This window comes from Globicephala melas, chromosome 11, assembly GCF_963455315.2.
Source record: "Globicephala melas chromosome 11, mGloMel1.2, whole genome shotgun sequence".
Classification (NCBI taxonomy): Eukaryota; Metazoa; Chordata; class Mammalia; order Artiodactyla; family Delphinidae; genus Globicephala; species Globicephala melas.
The window spans coordinates 46,208,764-46,230,012 of NC_083324.2; the positions used below are offsets into that span (position 1 = coordinate 46,208,764).

General features: G+C 41.9%; 1 protein-coding gene across 3 annotated transcripts in view; it reads left to right on the forward strand.

Annotated features, from left to right (window-relative positions):
- ABHD5 (abhydrolase domain containing 5, lysophosphatidic acid acyltransferase) overlaps positions 1-21,249 on the forward strand; it is a 46,011-nt gene that overhangs the window by 16,051 nt on the left and 8,711 nt on the right. For 2 of the 3 annotated variants that reach the window (XM_030830229.2, XM_060307926.2), the window contains exons 2-4: positions 9,877-9,962; positions 13,027-13,399; positions 20,624-20,778. In XM_030830229.2, the coding sequence (XP_030686089.2) occupies positions 9,877-9,962; positions 13,027-13,399; positions 20,624-20,778 (614 nt within the window). The remainder of the gene's footprint in view (positions 1-9,876; positions 9,963-13,026; positions 13,400-20,623; positions 20,779-21,249) is intronic. The other variant, XM_030830232.3, reaches the window with a different exon arrangement.

Below are 21,249 nucleotides of genomic sequence, written 5' to 3' on the forward strand. Positions count from 1 at the left end.
TCTGGTCTAATGTGTCATTTGATGCTTGTGTTTGTCTATTTTCATTTTGGATGATTTGTCCATTGGTGGAAGTGGGGGTGTTAAAATCGATATCCCCTTTTATGGCTGTTATTGTGTTACTGTGGTTGTGTTACTGTTGATTTCCCCTTTTATGGCTGTTAGCATTTGCCATACGTCTTGAGGTGCTCGTATCTTGGGTGCATAAATATTTACAATTGTTATATCTTCTTCTTGGATTGACCCCTTGATCATTACATAGTGTTCTTCTTTGTCTCTTGTAATAGTCTTTATTTTAAAGTCTATTTTGTCTGATATGAGAATTGCTACTCCAGCTTTCTTTTGGTTTCCATTTGCATGGAGTATCTTTCTCCATCCCCTCACTTTCAGTCTGTATGTGTCCCTAGCTCTGAAGTGGGTCTCTCTTAGACAGCATATATATGGGTCTTGTTTTTGCATCCATTCAGCCAGTCTGTGTCTTTTGGTTGGAGCACTTAGTCCATTTACATTTAAGGTCATTATCAATATGTATGTTCCTGTTACCATTTTCTTAATTGTTTTGGGCTTGTTTTTGTAGGTCTTTTCCTTCTTGTGTTTCCTGCCTAGAGAAGTTCCTTTAGCATTTGTTGTAAAGCTGGTTTGGTGGTACTGAATTACCTTAACTTTTCCTTGTCTGTAAAGGTTTTGATTTCTCCATCGAATCTGAATGAGATCTGTGCTGGGTAGAGTAATCTGGGTTGTAGGTTTTTCCCTTTCATCACTTTAAATATGTCCTGCCAGTCCCTTCTGGCTTGCAGAGTTTCTGCTGAAAGATCAGCTGTTAACCTTATGGGGATTCCCTTGTATGTTATTTGTTGCTTTTCCCTTACTGCTTTTAATATTTTTTCTTTGTGTTTAATTTTTGATGGTTTGGTTAATATGTGTCTTGGTGTGTTTCTCCTTGGATTTATCCTGTATGGGACTCTCTATGCTTCCTGGACTTGATTGACCATTTCCTTTCCCATGTTAGGGAAGTTTTCAACTGTAATCTCATCAAATATTTTCTCAAGCCCTTTCTTTTTCTCTTCTTCTTCTGCAGCCCCTCTAATTTGAATGTTGGTGTGTTTAATGTTGTCCTAGAGATCTCTATGACTGTCCTCAATTCTTTTCATTCTTTTTCCTTTATTCTGCTCTGCAGCAGTTATTTCCACTGTTTTATCTTCCAGGTCACTTCTCTGTTTTCTGCCTCAGTTATTCTGCTATTAATTCCTTCTAGAGAATTTTTAATTTCATTTATTGTGTTGTTCATCATTGTTTGTTTGCTGTTTAGTTCTCCTAGGTGCTTGTTAAACGTTTCTTGTATTTGCTCCATTTTCTTTCCAAGATGTTGGATCATCTTTACTGTCCTTACTCTGAATTCTTTTTCAGGTAGACTGCCTATTTCCTCTTCATTTGTTTGGTCTGGTGAGTTTTTGCCTTGCTCCTTCATCTGCTGCATATGTCTCTTTCTTCTCATTTTGTTTAACTTACTGTGTTTGGGGTCTCCTTTTCACGGCCTACAGGTTCGTAGTTCCCATTGTTTTTGGTGTCTGTCCACAGTGGGTGAGGTTGGTTCAGTGGCTTGTGTAGGCTTCCTGGGGGAGGGGACTGGTGCCTGTGTTTTGGTGGTTGGGGCTGGATCTTGTCTTTCTGGTGGGCGAGGCCATGTCTGGTGGTGTGTTTTGGGGTGTCTGCAAACTTAGTATGACTTTAGGCAGTCTCTCTGCTGATGTGTGGTGTTGTGTTCCTGTTTTGCTAGTTGTTTGGCCTGGGGTGTCCAGCACTGGAGATTGCCGGCTGTTGGGTGGAGCTGGGTCTTAGCGTTGAGACAGAGTCTCTGGGAGAGCTCTCGCCGATTGATATTATGTGGGGCCGGGAGATCTCTGGTGGTCTTCTGGACTCAGCTCTCCCACCTTGGAGGCTCATGCCTGACATCCGGGTGAAGCACCAAGACCCTGCCAGCCACACAGCTCAGAAGGAAAGGAAGAAAAAAAAGAAAAAAGAAAGAAAATAAACAGTAAAATAAAAAAATAAGAGACAGCAACCAAACCAATAAACAAATCCACCAATGATAACAAGCACTAAAACTTAAACCAAGATAAACATAAAAATCAGAAACAAATCAGTTGCAGAAAGCAAACCCCAAGTCTACAGTTGCTCCCAAAGTCCACCACCTCTGTTTTAGGAATATTCGTTGTCCATTCAGGTATTCCACAGCTGCAGGGTTCATCAAGTTGATTGTGGGGTTTTATCTGCTAACCCTGAGGCTGCACGGAGAAGTTACCCTTTCTCTTCTTTTTTGCTCAGCTTCTGGGGTCAGCTTTGGTTTTCACCCTGCCTCTGTGTGTAGGTCGCCCTCAGGCATCTGTTCCCTGCCCAGACTGGAGGGGGTTAAAGTAGCGGCTGATTAGGGCTCTCTTGCTCACTCAGATCAGGGAGAGGGAGGGGTACGGTAGTCATAATTGGAATGTGGGGCGAGCCTGTGGCGGCAGAGGCTAGCATGACATTGCAACAGCCTGAGGTGCACCGTGTGTTCTCCTGGGGAAGTTGTCCCTGGATCACGGGACCCTGGCAGTGGTGTGCTGCACAGGCTCCCGGGGGTGTGTGGGTAGTGACCTGCGCTGGCACACAGGATTTTTGGTGGCAGCAGCAGCATTAGCGTTTCATGCCTGTATCTGGGATATGAGCAGATAGCTGTGGCTGGCGCCCATCTCAGGAGCTCATTTAGGCGGTACTCTGCCTTCTGTGGGCACACGGGGAAGGAATCCCCTCTCCTCGCACACCCCCAAAACAGTGGTCTCTTCCCTCCTTGGCAGGTCCAGACTTTTCCCCAGACTCTCTCCTGTCTAGCTGTGGCACCCTAGCCCCCTTCAGGCTGTGTTCACGCAGCCAACACCAGTCCTCTCCCTGGGATCTGACCTCCAAAGCCCAAGCCTCAGCTCCCAGCCCCCCTTGCCCTGGAGGGTAAGCAGACAAGCGTCTCAGGTTGGCGAGTGCTGGTCGGCACTGATCCTCTCTGTGGGAATCTCTCCGCTTTGCCCTCTGCACCCCTGTTGCTGCACTCTCCTCTGTGACTCCGAAGCTTCCCCCCCACCCACCCCCCATCTCTGCCAGTGAAGGGGCTTCCTAGTGTGTGGAAACTTTTCCTCCTTCACAGCTCCTTCCCAGAGGTGCAGGTCCGTCCCTATTCTTTTGTCTCTGTTTTTTCTTTTTTCTTTTGCACTACTCAGGTAAATGGGGATTTTCTTGCCTTTTGGGAAGTCTGAAGTCTTCTGCCAGCGCTCAGTAGGTGTTCTGTAGGAGTTGTTCCACATGTAGGTGTATCTTTGATGTATTTGTGGGGAGGAAGGTGATCTCCATGTCTTCCTCCTCCACCTTCTTGAAGGTCTCTCTTGATCATATGATTTTTATCCTTCATTTTATTCATGTGGTATATCACATTGATTTGCGATTGTTGAACCATTCTTGTATCTTTGGAATAAACTCCACTTGATCGTGGTATGTGATCCTTTTAATATACGTATTGTTGAATCCAGTTGGCTTACATTTTGTTGAGGATTTTTACATCTATGTTCATCAGTGATATTGACCTGTAATTTTCTTTTTTGTGTGGTGTCCTTGTCTATTTTGGTATTGAGAAATGCTGGCCTTGTAAAATGAGTTTGGAAGTGTTGCTCCTTTTCTGTTATTTGGCATAGTTTGAGAGGGATTGGTATTAATTCTTCTTTGAATGTTTGGTAGAATTCACCAGTGAAGTTGTCTGGTCTCTTACTTTTCTTTGTAGGGAGTTTTAAAACTACTGGTTCAATCTCTTTACTAGTCATCATTCTGTTTAAATTTTCTGTTTCTTCATGATTCAGTCTTGGAAGGTTGTATGTTTCTAGGAATTTATCCATTTCTTCTCAGTTGTCCAATTTGTTGGCATATAATTTTTCATAGTAGCTTATTATTCTTTGTATTTCTGTACTGTCAGTTGTAATGCTTCCTTTTTCATTTTTGATTTTGAGTGAGTCTAGCTAAAGGTTTGTCAGTTTTATCTTTTCAAAGAACCAAATCTTGGTTTCACTCATCTTTTCTATTGTCGTTTTAGTCTCTGTTTCACTTATTTTTTCTCTTTGTTATTTCCTTCCTTCTGCTAACTTTGGGCCTTGTTTCTTCCTTTTCTAGTTCCTTGAGGTATACAGTTATGTTGTTTACTCGAGATTTTTCTTGAGGTATAAAGTTAGGTTGTTTACTTGATTTAGCTACTTTCGCCTTTTAATCTTTTTTTTAAAATAAATTTATTTGTTGTTTTTTTTAAAACTTACTTTTGGCTGTGTTGAGTCTTCGTTGCTGCATGCGGGCTTCCTCTAGTTGCGGTGAGTGGGGGATACTCTTCGTTGCGGTGCGTGGGCTTTTCATTGCGGTGCATGGGCGTCTCATTGCGGTGGCTTCTCTTGTGGAGCATGGGGCTGTAGGTGTGCGGGCTACAGTAGCTGTGGCACATGGTCTCAGTAGTTGTGGCTCGCGGGTTATAGAGTGCACGCTCAGTAGATGTGGCGCACGGGCTTATTTGCTCTGCGGCATTTGGGATCTTCCTGGACCAGGGCTCGAACCCGTGTTCCCTGCATTGGCAGGTGGATTCTTAACCACTGTCCCACCAGGGAAGTCCCTTGTGTTTTAATCTTCATACTAGTTTCAGTAGTGGTTAGTGCACTACCTTTGTGTATATTTACCTTTACCAGTGAGATTTATACTTTGATATGTTTTCTGCTTAGTAATTAGTGCTGTTTTTTTTCAGCTTAAAGAAATCCCTTTAACATTTCTTGTAAGGCTGGTTTAGTAGTGATAACTCCTTTAGCTTTTGCTTGTATGGAAAACTCTACCTCTTATTTAGTTCTGAATAAATTTGCTGGTTAAAGTGTTATTGGTTCGAAATTTTTTTTCTTTCATGACTTTGAATATATCATGCCACTCCCTTCTGTCCTGCAGTTTCTGCTGAAAAATCAACCGAGAGACTTATGAGGTACCTTATGTATAAAAAATTATTTTTCTTTTTCTGCTTTTAAGATTCTCTCCTTGTTTTTAACTTCTGGCATTTTAATTATAATGTGCTTTGTGTGGGTCTCTTTAGGTTCATCTTATTTGGAACTCTCTGGGCTTCCTGGATCTGGATGTCTTTTTCTTTTCCCAGGTTAGGCAAGTTTTCAGCCCTTACTTCTTAAAATAAGTTTTCTGCCCTTTTCTCTCTCTCTTCTTTTTCTGGGACCCCTAAAGTGTGAATATTACTCAGCTTGATGTTTTCTTACAAGTCCCTTATGGTATCTTTATTTTTTTTTTTATCATTCTTTTTTCTTTTTCCTGCTCTGTTTGGGTGATTTCCTCTGCCCTGTCTTGGGTTCATTGATCCTTTTTTTTCTGCTTTATCTAGTCTGATGTTGAACTCACCTAGTGTTTTGTTTTGTTTGTTTGGCTACACTGTGTGGCTTTTGGGATCTTAGTTCCCTGCACAGGGATTGAACCCGGGCCCCTGCAGTGAGAGTGCCAAGTCCTAACCACTGAACTGCCAGGGAATTCCCACATCTAGTGTATTTTTTAGTTCATATTTTTCAGTTCTGTGATTTCTGTGTGGAACTCTCCTGTATTTTCTGTCTCTGTGTCAAAATTCTCACCATGTTTATTCTCCCAAGTTCAGTGAGCATCTTTACGACCATTACTTTGAACTCTTTATCAGGTAAATTACTTATCTTTGTTTCATTAGCATTTTTTTTCTTTTTTCCTGGGGTTTTATCATGTTCTTTTGTTTGGAACACATTCCTCTGTTTCTTCATTTTGCTTGATTCTCTGTTCGTTTCTGTGCAATAGATGAAAAACAACCACTTTTCCCAGTCTTAAAGGGTTGACCATAGGAGATAAACCTTATTGTTTAACCCTGCCCTAGCTCTTCGTGTCTTTCAAACCTTTGTGATTGTCCAAGAAGCTTATTTTATTTTTACTGGTTCCCAGTAGTTGAGGATGTGCCAAGGCCAGTGTCCCAAAGGGGAGTATCTCAGTCAGCACCTAGATTCAGGCTGAATGGAAGCCAAAACCTTAGGTATCAGTTTTTAAATAATGCAAATATGTATATATATATATTGCTGTGGGACCACAACCGTAAGCCTTGCTGGCCTCCAGGTTTGGATGCGTTGCTTGGGTAGCAGTCGCACAAATCAGGGCTCCAGAGGAGTACACAAGCTCCTTTCTGGGAGATATTGGTGAGCTATAGCAAGGCAGAGGGTGAGTGCAAAATGGCATCTCCCAGCCTCTGTTCCATGAAAGCAGCTCTGTAGTCGTTAATGTGTGCCAAACCAGAAACCTGCTTCTAAGGCCAAAACTCCTGGACAAACAAATAGGCCACTTTCTCAGAGAGACTAGGGAAGTGTTTCTGTCAACTGTCTGTGTGGTGTCCTGAGAGTGGCAGTCTGCCAAGAACTGTCTCTCTGATTGTTACAGTCCCATGGGACCCAGGAACACAAGCCCCTCTGACTGCCAGAGCCAGGTGATCAAGGGGTGTCCTCTGGGTAGCAAACATAAAAACTGGGTCACCAAACATAAAATGGCAGAGGGGGAGCAGGAAGATGGTGTCCACCAGTCTCCATCCCTGGAGAGCATCCCAGCAGGCCCCTGCTGCTTCGGCCATTGCTTTAAAATTAGGAAATTAGTCTCTTTCACGTAAAGCCTGGGTGATTTCAAAAGGCTGCTTCTGTGCTGGGCCCTGGTGCAGGTGAGTCTGCACACAAGCCCTTTCAGAACCATTCCTCGATTTGCCACACCCCATGTGTTTCATGGACTTGAGCCCCATTGGTCTTCAAAGCCAGACATTTTGGGGGCTCATCTTTCAGCTGCCAGTCTTAAAAATTGGGGTGCCCAATGTGGGTTATGAGCCCTTTGCTCCTCAGGGAGAAGCTCTGGGTTTTGAGTTCCCTCCCGACTGTGGGTCGCTGCACCAGGGTGGGGTTTATTGTGAGATTGTGTCTCAGCCTTTCCCACCTGCTTCGATGTGGTTTCTCTCTGGTTTGGGTGATGTGGAGGGCCTTGCTCTGCCAGTTTTTAGGTTATTGTCAGAGGAAATTGTTGAACGTGTAGCTGTAGATTTCAGTGTGCGTGTGGAGGAGGTGAGATCAGGATCTTCCGTCTTGAACTGGAACCCTGACATTCTTTTATTCACATAATATCTCCATAGTATAACCCACATGCCATGAAAACCTGACCAAATACATCTGCTTATAGTCCTGTCCTTTAATCCTGTGTTTGTGTGTACATGCATACATACATACATATATACATGCTTACTTACGGACCTTACTAGGAAGTTTTTACATCTGAAGATAAAGAGACAAGAAGAAAGTTGACTAGCAGATAAAAAGGAAAAATATATATATATGAGAAAAAATGTGAGTTACAGTGCTTTTCATCACCTTCCTAAATTGTTCATTCTATTGATTACCCTTTTCTTGACTGATCTTTTTGCGTTGACATTTGTTTGTTTTGTTTTGGGGGGGTTTCAGGCCCACATCTTGCCCATATCCTGTCACCTAATAAAGAACTAGTGGAACTGTAAGTGCTCTCTGCCTATAGAAATGAACCTCATTTGCCTTCCTCCATCCGCTTCTTGTATTTCATTTGACCAAGGCCTTCATTTCACACACACAGTTACCAGGCACTCACGTGGCCACAAGCCGGTTAGTGTGTTTGGCACTGGCAATATACGAATGACTTTTAACGTGGGTTTAGTATTCATTGTGCTCAGAGTGCAGTAGGGCAGATAAATAGACAAGTAACCACAGCAATAGTAACTATACCTGTAACAAGGGCCAGAGGACTGACTAATCACCTGTGCTCTTGGCATCAGGATCAGGGACAGTATCTCAGAAAAGGCAAGGTATTCTGGGCAGAGGGAAAAGCCATAGAGGCATAAAATAACATGAAATTTTGGGAGTTATGAGGTATTGAAAAAGTACAATGTGGGGCTTTCCTGGTGGCGCAGTGGTTGGGAGTCCGCCTGCCGATGCAGGGGACGCGGGTTCATGCCCCGGTCCGGGAAGATCCCACATGCCGCGGAGCGGCTGGGCCCGTGAGCCATGGCCGCTGAGCCTGCGCGTCCGGAGCCTGTGCTCCGCAACGGGAGAGGCCACAACAGTGAGAGGCCCGCATACCGCAAAAAAAAAAAAAGTACAATGTGAAAAGACAAGATGGGGCGAAGTAACCTGTGGATGGATTGTAAAGCATCTTCTGTGCAGATTTAAGGAATGTGATTTTATTCTGACAACTCCTCAGACATTTTAAGGAAGGTAGTCACCTGAGATAAAAAGTGTTTTGAAGTCACTCAGAATTCAGGTCACATCTCTGCTTATGTCACTTACTAGCTGAATACTCTTGGGCCTGCATTTCTGAACCTCAGTGTTCACATCTGTGAAATGGGTGTAGCTTGGACTGAGAGTACCTTGGTTTGTGAGTGACTTAATCATTCAGCAAACATTATTTATTGAGCGCCTGTTATACATAATGCCCAGAGGAATTTTACAGGGAAGGGAAATGCAGTAGGATGAGCCTACAAAGCTTAGAAAAGGTAGATGCTGTATCAGCGCATTTAGAACTTAGCACATTTCTCTTTTCACAGCTATTCTTTTTTTTTTTTTTTTTTTTTGCGGTACGCGGGCCTCTCACTGCTGTGGCCTCTCCCGTTGCGGAGCACAGGCTCCGGACGCGCAGGCTCAGCGGCCATGGCTCACGGGCCCAGCCACTCCGCGGCATGTGGGATCTTCCTGGACTGGGGCACGAACCTGTGTCCCCTGCATTGGCAGGGGGACTCTCAACCACTATGCCACCAGGGAAGCCCCCTGTTTAATTTTAAATATTCCTCATCTTCTTGTCTCCATTCCTGTTGCCAAAGCCTTCGTTCTGGCTCTTACCTCTCATCTGGACTCTGCAGCAGTTGGCTTCTCTTCTTCTTTAATTCATTTTCTCTTTGATGAGAAAGTTCTCACTTTAAGTGATACTGGCCATATGCTGAGCGCTTGCTAACTGTCAGATGACTGCTAATGCCCTGCATTATCTCAGATTGTTAGGATATGCCTGGGGTCTGCTGCTAGACCAGGAGTTGAAGGCTCACCCTCTCCTTGGTTGGCTAAGAGCAAAGTGTGTCAGTTCCAGCCTCCCCATGCCTTTTGTCTCCTCTTGCGCAAGGCCTGCTTCCTTGTTCTCTTTGTTTCCCTGTCTTCTGCCAGATGCCTGGGGCCTTCTTATCATCTACTGTTTGCTGGAATCCAAAGCTTTTAAAAGTTAACCATTCATGCTAGGTAGATTGGACATGGGCCCATCCTCTGCATTTGTATTAGGGGTGTGTTCTACACTTAACCATGAGATCTGAAGCTTTAAAAAAAATCTCATATTTTAATAAGATGTCTCTTCTCTCAGCCCTCACAGTAGGTATATTTTGTACTTGCTGTGAACCTGCCATTGAAATGATCATACTCATGGTCTTTAACTTTTTTGTACTTCCACCCTGATAAGAAACTGTCTTGCAGTGGGGTGGTGGAATGCCTTTTTTGTCTTTTCTTGTTCTGCCCATTTTTAGTCTCTGCTTGATTATGTGGAATCTGACTATCCATGAAGGTAAGATGGACTTGGAGATCTACTTGTAGGTTCTCAGGTTGAAGGTATCTGTATCCCAGTATTTTATCACAATGCTTTGTACCTATTAGGTGAATTTGTCACATACAGATAGCTTCCTCGTCACACGGACAGTATACTTTCTATTCTGCTTTTCTTCTCCCTATGTAACAGTTGGGAGTTGAGAAGAGCATTAACTCACTTATTTGTATTTTGTTTTTGATGCTCCAGGTCAGGATGGCTAACTGGTTGGCTTCCCACATGGTGTCCTTCGTCAACATCACACCTTAAAGAAGCTGAAGAGAAAATTTTAAAATGTAAGGTTTTCTTCTTATAAGTTAACTGAGCCATTTACTAAAATAGGTCCAATATAAAGCATCGCCTTGAAACTGAAGATCAGATTCTGTTGTGTGTTAGTTGTTGGCAAAAGAACTTTTTTTTCCTTTTACATGTCATCAGTAAGTACATAAGTGTGGGAAGAAGTCAAGGGTTCTCAAACTTTTTGGTCTTGAGTCCCTTTTATACTCTTAAATTAGGAAGTACCCCAAGGAACTTTGTTTAGAGGTTATAGCTATCAATATTTACTGTATTAAAAATTAAAACTGAGGGCTTCCCTGGTGGCTCAGTGGTTGGGAGTCCGCCTGCCGATGCAGGGGACACGGGTTTGTGCCCCGGTCAGGGAGGATCCCACATGCCGCGGAGCGGCTGGGCCCGTGAGCCATGGCCGCTGGGCCTGCGTGTCCGGAGCCTATGCTCCTCAACGGGAGAGGCTGCAACAGTGAGAGGCCCGCATGCCGCCAAAAAAAAAAAAAAAAAAAAAAAAAATTAAAGCTGAATAATTCAAAATATGTCAACTTATTAATTTATTTTAAAACAATAGTAATAAACCCATTGCAGGTTAAAATAAATAACATGTTTTCTAAAAATAACTGCTTTCTAAACAAATGTAGTGAAAAGAGTAACATTGTTTACAAGTTTACACCTCTTTAATATCTGGCTTAATGTAAGGCAGCTGGATTCTCATATCTGCTTCTGCATTCAGACTGTTGGTAGTCACTTATCATGTGACCTCTGGAAAACTCCACTGTATACCCATCAGAGAATGAGAGTGAAAAAGGCAAATAAAGTCTTAGATTGTTATGAAAATAGTTTTGACCTCGTGAGACCTCCTGAAAGGATCTGTGGCTCACCAGAGGTCCGCAGACTGCTCTGAGAGCAGGCTGTAGGTATCGCAGAGCAAGTAGCCTTGTCTAGTAGAACACATACTGGACTACATCCAGGTAACCTGTTCTAGGCCCAGGGCTGCAGTCCAGGGGTTACAGCGTCTTGGGCAAGTTCCTTCTCTCACCTTCCTAGTTTTTGCCCATAAGAGGAGTGGGTGGGGTGATCCTTAGTCTAGTATTCTAGGATTCTTTATGTCTACATTTATAGTAGTGTGGAAACCTTTAATCTTTTTTGTTTCTTGTGAGCACTGAAATTTACCCACACTTTTACTGTCAGAGTGTTCCCAGATATCTGTGGGTATACTTTCAAGTAAAGGTGTTTACTGTGAAATTTTGTTTAGAGGAAGAGCTTAAGTGGTGCAGTGCACATACATGATTATTATGTATATTTGTGCATATACTTGTCCACACCTGTTTTTCATGCTCTCTGCCACAAATGAATTTTGTTTGTGCATTTGAATGATTCAGGAGTAAGTGACCATAACGGGATATATCCAAAGAAGTGGACAATTAGCCATCTTATTTGGATTTTTAACATGCAAATGGATTTCTACTCTGTATGGTTGGGTAATCTTGTTCTCTACAAAGCTGGCAAAGTTGTCATTGTGATTTACTAAAAGAAAAAATTCTTGTCAGGAGATAAAAAAAAAGGGTGCTAGATACTCAATTCATGTGTTTAACAGACATACTGATTTCCTACTGCTGGGTTCTAGGGATGCAAATAGGAGTGAGAATTGGCCCCTGCTTTAATATCAGACATAGAAGCAAGCAGCTAATACAGTGGGGTGAGCTCTCTCATAGAGGTCACAGATCGTTTTTATGGGAATGTGCAGACATCTATGTTCAGAATGTGGTTTGGCTTGGCACTAGTACCGGATCACCTCCTTTTCTAAACTGGTGTCATTTCCACTCACTCTGGGCTCTGTTAATATTCTGAGCAAATGCTGGGTTTCCCCTCTGCCACTATGTGGGTACAAAACTGGAGATTATTTGGTTAAAGGGCAGAAACTCCCGGTTCTCCGTGTTTGTCCACTGCAGATGTATATGCACAAATAATTAAGGTATATCTTAAGTGTAGCTATTCAGTTGATAATTTAATGTAAAAGAATTTCAAATAAGTTTCATCTTTAGTCAGTTTTGGGGGAGATTTAAAGTATTTAGTCCTGTAGCATTGAGGGCAAGAAAGATTTTTTATCTACAAAATTGTGATTATTTGCTTTCTCTAGAGAGATTGTTGGATACGAACTCAAGACTACCTGGCACCTCATGCTGAGGAGTTCCTGCCATCTTTTTCTACTAAACATTATGATGACTTAAGATTTCAGTTATGTGTTTAATACATGTTAATTCTTCCCTAAATTCATGATGATGTTTTAGGGAAAAATGTTTCTTTTGAGTCTGAGTTCAACGTTCAATGCTTAATCTTCAAGTGTTCTACACATACAAGGTAGTATTCTATTGTCTGTAAAGCTAGAGACTTTAAAATAATGGATTCAGCAGCCACTAAGTTCCACTCCAGTACCCTCAACTGATAGATATGGAAAGAAGTCCAAAGAGCTGACATGACTTGCCAGAAAACCTAGGCCACAGTTGCTTGAGACTTGTCTGAGATAGATCTTACCACCAAGATGTAAAATATGGTAATTAAGAAATACTTGCTTTGGGACTTCCCTGGTGGTGCAGTGGTTCAGAATCCGCCTGCCAGTGCAGGGGACATGGGTTTGAGTCCTGGTACGGGAAGCTCCCATGTGCTGCGGAGCAACTAAGTGTGTGCACCACAACTACTGAGCCTGCACCCTAGAGCCTGCAAGCCACAACTACTGAGCCTGCATGCCACAACTACTGAGCCTGCATGCCACAACTACTGAAGCCCACTCACCTAGAGCCCGTGCTCTGCAGCAAGAGAAGCCACTGCAATGAGAAGCCTGTGCACCACAATGAAGAAGTAAACAAACAAATAAATAAATAAAATTAAAGAAAAAAAGAATTGCTTCAATAAAATGTGCACTTTTTTTTTAGGGCTGATATAATAAAGGCTAAACTCATATAAATGAATACCAGATGGTTTCTAAATTATTAATTTCTGATTGCTCTGAGAATACTCCCCTTCTCAGAAGTAGTGACACTAAGCAGAATTTCTCTTTTATGTTTCCATTAGGTGTCCCCTGCACATACAAAAAAGGACCTGTTCGTATATCTAATGGAAATAAAATATGGACACTGAAGCTTTCTCATAATATTTCAAATAAGACTCCACTTGTCCTCCTCCATGGTTTTGGAGGAGGTCTTGGACTCTGGGCACTGAATTTTGGAGATCTTTGCACCAATAGACCTGTCTATGCTTTTGACCTGCTGGGCTTTGGACGAAGTAGCCGACCCAGATTTGACAGTGATGCAGAAGAAGTAGAGAATCAGTTTGTGGAATCCATTGAAGAGTGGAGATGTGCATTAGGATTGGACAAAATGATTTTGCTTGGACACAACCTGGGTGGGTTCCTGGGTGCTGCCTACTCACTGAAGTACCCATCAAGGTAAGTGATGGTGACAAAAGAGAGGCACCCAAGCGCTGGTTTCCAGTTCCCCTCTTTGGTGGTTGTTGGTGTCTGAACCTTATAAGACAGACATTGTCTTAAAGGACCCTGTAGACTGAATAGCCACAACTGATGGCCAATTTAGTAGCAGAAATAGTGTTGCCAGGTTTTCCTGTTACATATGCTACACATTGGTAGGAGGTTTGTGAAAGGACTTTCTATTTGTTAGAATGTACACAATTTAAGCCACGAGTAAAAACTGTTGTTATTGTTTACAGTTATTATTATCATTAGGCCTATGGATCCAGCAGGCTTTTCCTAACCTTTTCCAGGTTTTAGTAAGCTGCAATAGAAAACCAGAGGTTAGAAATTAGAAGACGTAGGTGCTAGTGCTGTCTTTCTGGCTTAGAGCAAATCACTTAATCTCTAAATTTTAGTTTCCACATCTCTAAGCTACAGAAAATACACCTGCATAGAATATCTTCTGGCTTTTTTTTATTATTATACTGTGCCCTAACCTTTATTGCCATAGAATTTTTTTCTGAGTCATTGAATTAATGAGTGTTTACTTCAGAATCTTTGTAACATCTCTTCCTTTCTTTCTTTCTTTCTTTTTTTTTTTTTTTTGCGGTATGCGGGCCTCTCACTGCTGTGGCACAGGCTCCGGACGCGCAGGCTCAGCGGCCATGGCTCACGGGCCCAGCCGCTCCGCGGCATGTGGGATCTTCCCAGACCGGGGCACGAACCCGTGTCCTCTGCTTCGGCAGGCGGACTCTCAACCACTGCGCCACCAGGGAAGCCCTCTCTTCCTTTCTTTACCTTATTTTCTTATGCTATTTCCTATTATTTATGTTGCTAATCTGGGGGGAGGTCACAAAATCATATTTTGTATGATTAGTAAGTATAGACCAGATGATACCACAGTGTAGCACACAGTATAGGAAGGTGGCAGTTAACCTCTAGGGTTCTCCTTCCCCCTAGCTTTTTTCCTATGTTGCTTTTCGGGATGGCTTTCCTTGGAGCACTTCCCTTTTACCGGAGAAGAAAGAGATCAATAAATAAGAATGTCTCTGTTCTTATAGAGACATCATTTCCTTTGCTGCAGACGTCCTCACTGCTCCGTAATGGTCCCCATTTGTGTTAATTTCTTACCTTACAGAAACTTTTTCTGCTTGATCCTGACTAAGCAAATTCATCTAGATTTCCATAGAAGATCAGATGTTATGGTTAATAGAACAGTTCAGCAGACTCACAGATCCAAATGTAGTTAAACACAATTGACTGTTACCAGTGTAAGTGTTCATAATTATAGCAAGCCTCATAGTGAGTGAGATTTAGCATTAGCTGTTTCTTCAAGTTGCACTCCTACTAAGCAGTTGGGTGGTTGTCAGGGTCGCCATCTGTGTGATCTGAGAGGTTTTACCTGAGCCAGAAAAGCTGCTTGGTGGCATACACATATTTTCTCTGGTGCAGCGGAGTGGTCTGTTGTATACTGTAAGTAACTACCTACTCTAAATGTCACTTATCCAACTTTAACTTGATCCAGGTACCTTTTTAAAAAACTTTTTTTAGAGCTGTTTGAGAGGGAGGTACAGAGATTTCCCATGTAATCCTTGTTCCTACACATGCATAGCCTCCCCTACAAGGACCATTTTTATTATGCTGTCATGAGATTAAATCTTTGAGTTTCAGAAAGATTTTGGTGGGGTGGGGTGAGAGGAGGGGAAAAAATGGTCTAATAGAGACCAGATGAGGTTCAGTTCATTTCCTTCACTCACTATGCTTCTTTTCTTATCTCTCTTTCTCTCTTTTTTCTCAAGTGGACTTTGAGAATATGACTTTTTTCTTTGCCTGCTCAGGTATGATAGATATAATCTGTACTTTTTTTTTCTCCTAAGTAAAACCACAGCTCTTTAATTTCTATTGTTCCTATGCATGGAGGAAAAAACCACAAAGACAACACTTTTTTTTACTTGTTGGGACTTATGTCCCAATCCATACCTATTTCTGCCCTTAATCTTTTATGGGCAGCCCCATTCTTTCATTCTTTGTTTTTATAGGACAGTTTGAGGAGAAGTGTGAAAATGCCTAGTTTAATGTACTTGTTTAGGAATGATTCTAATAATAGAAAATAAATAAAAACTAATTTTTTCCAATTTTTGGTACATTAGGTCAACCTGTGTGCTTCATCTCTATGAGCAGCAGAGTGCCTCTGTCCATAAAAGTTGTTCTATAGCCTAACTTGTGGCAGTGATCCCATATTTTCCCCAGATTCTTGATATTGATTAAAAACTGAGTATTCAGCAATTGTGATTCTTTATGTAAAAGTACCTGGATGAGTCCTTCATTGAAATAAACAGGTTGGTTCTGTTAAAATAATGTTGAGTGACTTTGTGTGCTTGTAAGGCTTACAGTGCATTGGGGGAAAAGACACAAATAACCACATGAGTAGCATGACAGCTGTGAGAAATCTTGATGAATATCTGACCCAGTCTCAGGTCCATTATGGTATCCTAAAGAAGTGTAATTCGAGCTGAGGCGGAGGTCTCAAAGGGATGTAGCAGGAGAGCATTCTAGGTAGTAGGGACAAAAATTGCAAAGGCCCTGTTCTAGGGGGACATCTGGGCCATTCTGGAAAGGCTGTGTGGTTGGTGGGCAGAGAAGTTATGAACTGATGAATGGATAACTCCAAATGGAGGCACAAACCTCACATTCCTTCCGCTAAAATGACCTTAGTTCATCCCCGTTCTCTTACCGTGATGTGTGATAATTAGAGATGTTTTCTGTAATTTTACTTGTAGATTAATGTGCTGCATTAATTAAACAGGACCACTGTGTGAGGTGTCTTGGGCTGCCACTCTGTAAAATCTTCTTCATCAAGCAGTGTCTGATCACCTTAAGGGGGGAACAAAGGGAATAGAGGAAACCAGCAACAATAGCCAAAGATACCGTCTCCTTTCTTTCATCTGTGTACTCAGTGTTTCCTTTTCATTTTCCTTTTCATTCTGGCCCCTGCTGTTCAGGATCCCATACAGAGACTATCTGTATTTTATAGGTATTTGTTATAAACTAAGGAAAAGGACACTATGAAAACTTTTATTAACTTAGAAAGTGTTTAGCAAAGAGATCCATTCCAAGTCACAAGAGTATAGGTTACAACTGGTCTTCTCCACTAAAAGGTTTTCAAATCATCTTGCTTTTGACCTTGCCTGGCTCTGTCTCCTGTCTCCAGACTATGTGGAGCTGGGCTGAGCATTTCTTATCAGCCTGTCTTGAGAAGAAAGACTGTTCTACTTGACTCGAAGTTAGAGGTATTTAAGTTTATTGTTCTGTGCCCCATCCTCCCCTCAGTGGCTTGGAACCAATGGGAACTATCTGGGGCTAACTTCTTTTTGAGAATGCCTCATTTGTGCACTGACTCGAGTTCTTTCTGGTCCTTTTCCTTGTTCCTTAGTAGGTCCTGTAAACTCCTTTGTACATTTTGGTTCTGGGTCTGGTCATTCCTGTTGTATTATTTCTGGCTGGTAGCTGACTTTAAGTCTTGTGAAAGTCGGGTTTCCATAGACTTGTTAGCATTTAGACTCAGCTGTCCCAGAATGTTGGAGCAGGTGTTACCTACCTCTTTGCCCTGTAGGCTGTAATCTGCTCACCATCTTCAAACTCAAGACCTACTGTGATGACTAACCTGGAGAAGAATGCTTCATTATGTTTCTATACTGATGAGCTCTTCTTGTGTTCCTGCTTTGCTGGTTCTTTGTTTTTCCTGTAGTTTGCATTAGCCTCTGATTCTTTTTTTTTTTCTCTCTCTTTTTTTTAGGGGAGGGGGACTTCATTGCTGTGCGCAGGCTTTCTCTAGTTGTGGAGAGTGGGGCCTACTCTTCATTGTGGTGCGCGGGCTTCTCATTGCAGTGGCTTCTCTTGTTGTGGAGCACGGGCTCTAGGCACTTGGGCTTCAGTAGTTGTGGCATGAGGGCTCAGTAGTTGGGGCTCGTGGGCTCTAGAGTGCAGACTCAGTAGTTGTGGTGCACAGGCTCAGTTGCTCCGTGGCATGTGGAATCTTCCCGGGCTTCCAGGGCTTGAACCTGTGTCCCCTGCATTGGCAGGTGGATTCTTAACCACTGCATCACCAGGGAGGTCCCTAGCCTCTGATTCTTGATAAAGATGTCTGATAGGATGACTCACATGCTGTCTGGCTAGACCCGTTCCTTAAGCCTAGATGTGAACTAACAATCCCATCAGGCTATCCTCTATGGGATATTAGAGGGTCGAGTCTGGATTAGTATATGAGTTTGGATATACATTAAAACTAAATAGCGCCTAGCAAATGAGGAGATAATCTTCTTACTAGAGAAGCAGGTGAGAAGATAGCCTGGGAACTTGGTCTGGTGCAGGATTATAAGGAGTGTGAGCCAAAGCCTGTGATAAAGCTTTTCTAAAGAATAAAAAAAGTTAAATTACTCATTCCTTACATGGTCCCAGCCACTGTCTTCCCATGCTTCTAGAATGAATTATTCTCTAGTAATCTTCCTGTATTTGCTACTATAACTAGCTAGCATTTACTGGGTATTTGTTATTTGAGAGCCGCCAGCCTAAGTGCTTTGCATGGTCTCTCATTTAAAATCCTTACAACCAAAAATAAGCGACAGTTAGTTTCTGAGGTTTTTTACAAGTGGAGGCAGATGATATATAACTACAGTTTAGACGTTGTTGCAGAGCTTTTAAAAAATTGTTTTCCAACTTTTTTGACTACAACCCTCAGTAATGATTATATGTGTGTCTGAAACAAAAGTTTTGTTATATGATACATTTTTCTATTCCAAATTATACAATTTTATTAAAAAACAGACTGGCTCTGACTCTGTAAGTGGATTTTACTACCCACTAATGAGTAATGACCTGCAAGATTAATATGAGAAATAACAGTGGTGTTCTAATGTCATCCAGGGGACCAGAAAAATTCAGACTGGACTAACTCCTATGCTTACTCTGGTTATACTTTATAAAATTTGTACATCATTATAGATAAGGATCAAAAGGAAACTGGAAAAGCACAATATTCCAAATGTTTACTGAGCATCTACCATGTGCTAGGCTGAAGGCATAGGATCAAACAACAGTTGGGGCAATTTACTCCATTTCAAAAAGAAAAAAAATGTTATCTGCTCCTGTATATATACTCTGTGTAACCTGTTAAAATCTCATAGATCCATACTAAACAAGGCAAGCCAAAACTAAGGCAAAAACAATACCATCAGTTAACTAGAGATAGGTGAGACTTTCCTCCCTCAGGTTTCCTTTGTCCTGCCCCTTCTTGGGTTAGCAGGTCAGTAAGAGCTCAGAGCAGACTGGGCAAAATCCCATAACAAGTTGGTAAGAAAATTTACTCATCTTTTCCTGTAGAGTATGTTTTAAGAAAGCGTTCGTTTTTCTCTTCAGGCAAAGTCAGTAGTGAATAATACCAGCTCTTTCCCCGAAATGAATCCTTGCTGCTTTCAACTAGGTGGCTGTTTCATTAATTCCACTCAGACCTCTGGCATGTGTCCCCTCCCCAACCCTCAAATCTCCCTGTGGGCTGTCATAGGAATTTAGGAGGCAGTCAGAATATGAGAGAGAACTTTTTTAAAAAAAAATTCACTTTCACCTCCATTTCCATACACTATTAGAAAAAAGTCGCATAAAACTTTTAAGCAGTGATGTCACTCTTAAGTATATGGAAATCTCACATTTGACATACCTTCACACAGATTCATAGTTACATTCTACAGATCTTCTGGATGCTATGAGATTTAGAGTATAGTGTTAGGACTGGCCTAGAGTTGATAAGAGTTAAGCCCTACCTTTACTAATCTGTTTAGCTTATGTTGCTTGGCCTATTCTTAGGAAAGAGAGCCTTCTGCCCGATGGCTTGTTGGCGTCTGTTAGTACACTGGGGTTGGGAAATAAGGGTCATAACCCTAGTTCTGCTTTGACTAGCTTGAGGTTCTGGAGTGAGTCACATAGTACATCTCAGCTTTCTTCTCATCTGATGAGATGAAAGATTGGGCTGAGTATTCTCCAAGGGTCCTTGGAGCTCTGTGCTCTGGGTCTGTGCTCTGAAGCTTTCTGTTTGAGAAAATGCAGTCAGAGCAAAGGATTCATTACTAACTCATCCTTATCTGTACTGACAAAAATAAGAAAACTTCTTATATTGGGAAAATAATAGCTGTCTGTTCCCATGTTCTGTTTTTTTTACCTTTCTATTTCGATCATGACCGACACGGAATCAGTGTCGGTTCACCCTTGGGAGATTTTTGCTGCCATTTGTTGACTGTTTTGGCTACAGTTGAATATCGTTTTGTGTCAGGACATTTATGTTTTGTTGAAGATCTTTATGATGTGTTATACCGTGATACAATCACAAGGACATGGTTCTGGTTTTCCCTCATCAGAAAGATGCTTCCTAAGATGGAAAAATTAAAACTATTAGTGACATGAAACAATTTTTATATGAGTTTGGAATGAAGCTTTTCTGTCTCTTTGAAGTAAAGAAGAAAATTAGGAAAGGATTAGGAACAGAATCTAATGCCAGTATATCATGATGTTATGCATAGGGTAAATGTGTTCCTGTTCACCAAACTGAAATCCCAAACTAAGGGTATAATTTCAGCCCATATTGTTACATTATCTTCATGTTTGTCAAACGTTCATTCAAAGTCCTTTTGAATCCACCTAAAGTGCTAATGCCTCATAAATTTTTAGAATGATTTGGTTCATAGGAGATAACTATTGTTGGTGTCCGAAGCCATTTTATGAGTGTAATATTAATCTCCAGTCATTTCTGCAGTGTCAGCCATGAGATACGTGGAACCATTGGATTTTTCTGAATGGTCAGTGATCTATATCATCTGCCAGAGTGTAGCTTAAACAACAACAAATGCTGTCTTTTCTTGTTTCTCAAGAATAACCACAGTTATCATATACCCTTTCACACATCCGTTACTTTCCACATTTAGAAAGATTAAAAATGAAGCCCTCTTTCTACCATAACAACTCTCAAATCCTACCAAATCTCATCAATTTATGCATAATAAGAGCATGATGTAACCTGTTCAGTCATTAGTTTTTTCTTTAACGCAAGGTTTTCGAAGGAAGTTCATTCTATTTTTACTTTATAAATCGTGTAATTTCTTTATAGTCCTAGGGTGAATTTGCCAAATGATCTGAAGTCTGTTCTTTCCCGTGCAGGGTTAGTCATCTCATTTTAGTGGAGCCTTGGGGTTTTCCTGAGCGACCACACCTTGCTGATGAAGAGAGACCAATTCCAATTTGGATCAGAGCCTTGGGAGCAGCATTGACTCCCTTTAACCCTTTAGCCAGCCTCAGGATTGCAGGACCCTTTGGTGAGTGCTTGCTTGTATCTGTATCCTAGGAAAGCAAAATGTTTATACATAGCAATAGAGGAGTATTTGCTGATCACCATTGTTAGTTAAAATCTTAAAAACAAACAAAAAAACTGAACCTTACTTTTTCTCCTCCTCCTCTAAAAAGTACCAGTCCATGCATAAAGGTGAATGAAACCAGGCTCCTCTCCTTAAAAAGGAGTCTTCAGGGCTTCCCTGGTGGCGCAGTGGTTAAGAATATGCCTGCCAATGCAGGGCACACAGGTTCAAGCCCTGGTCCAGAAAGATCCCACATGCCACAGCAACTGAGCCTGTGCTCCACAACTACAGAGGCTGCGCTCCAGAGCCCATGAGCCACAACTGCTGAACCTGCGTGCCACAACTACTGAAGGCTGTGCGCCTAGAGCCCGTGCTCCGCAACAAGAGAAGCCGCCACAGTGAGAAGCCCGCACACCGCAACGAAGAGTAACC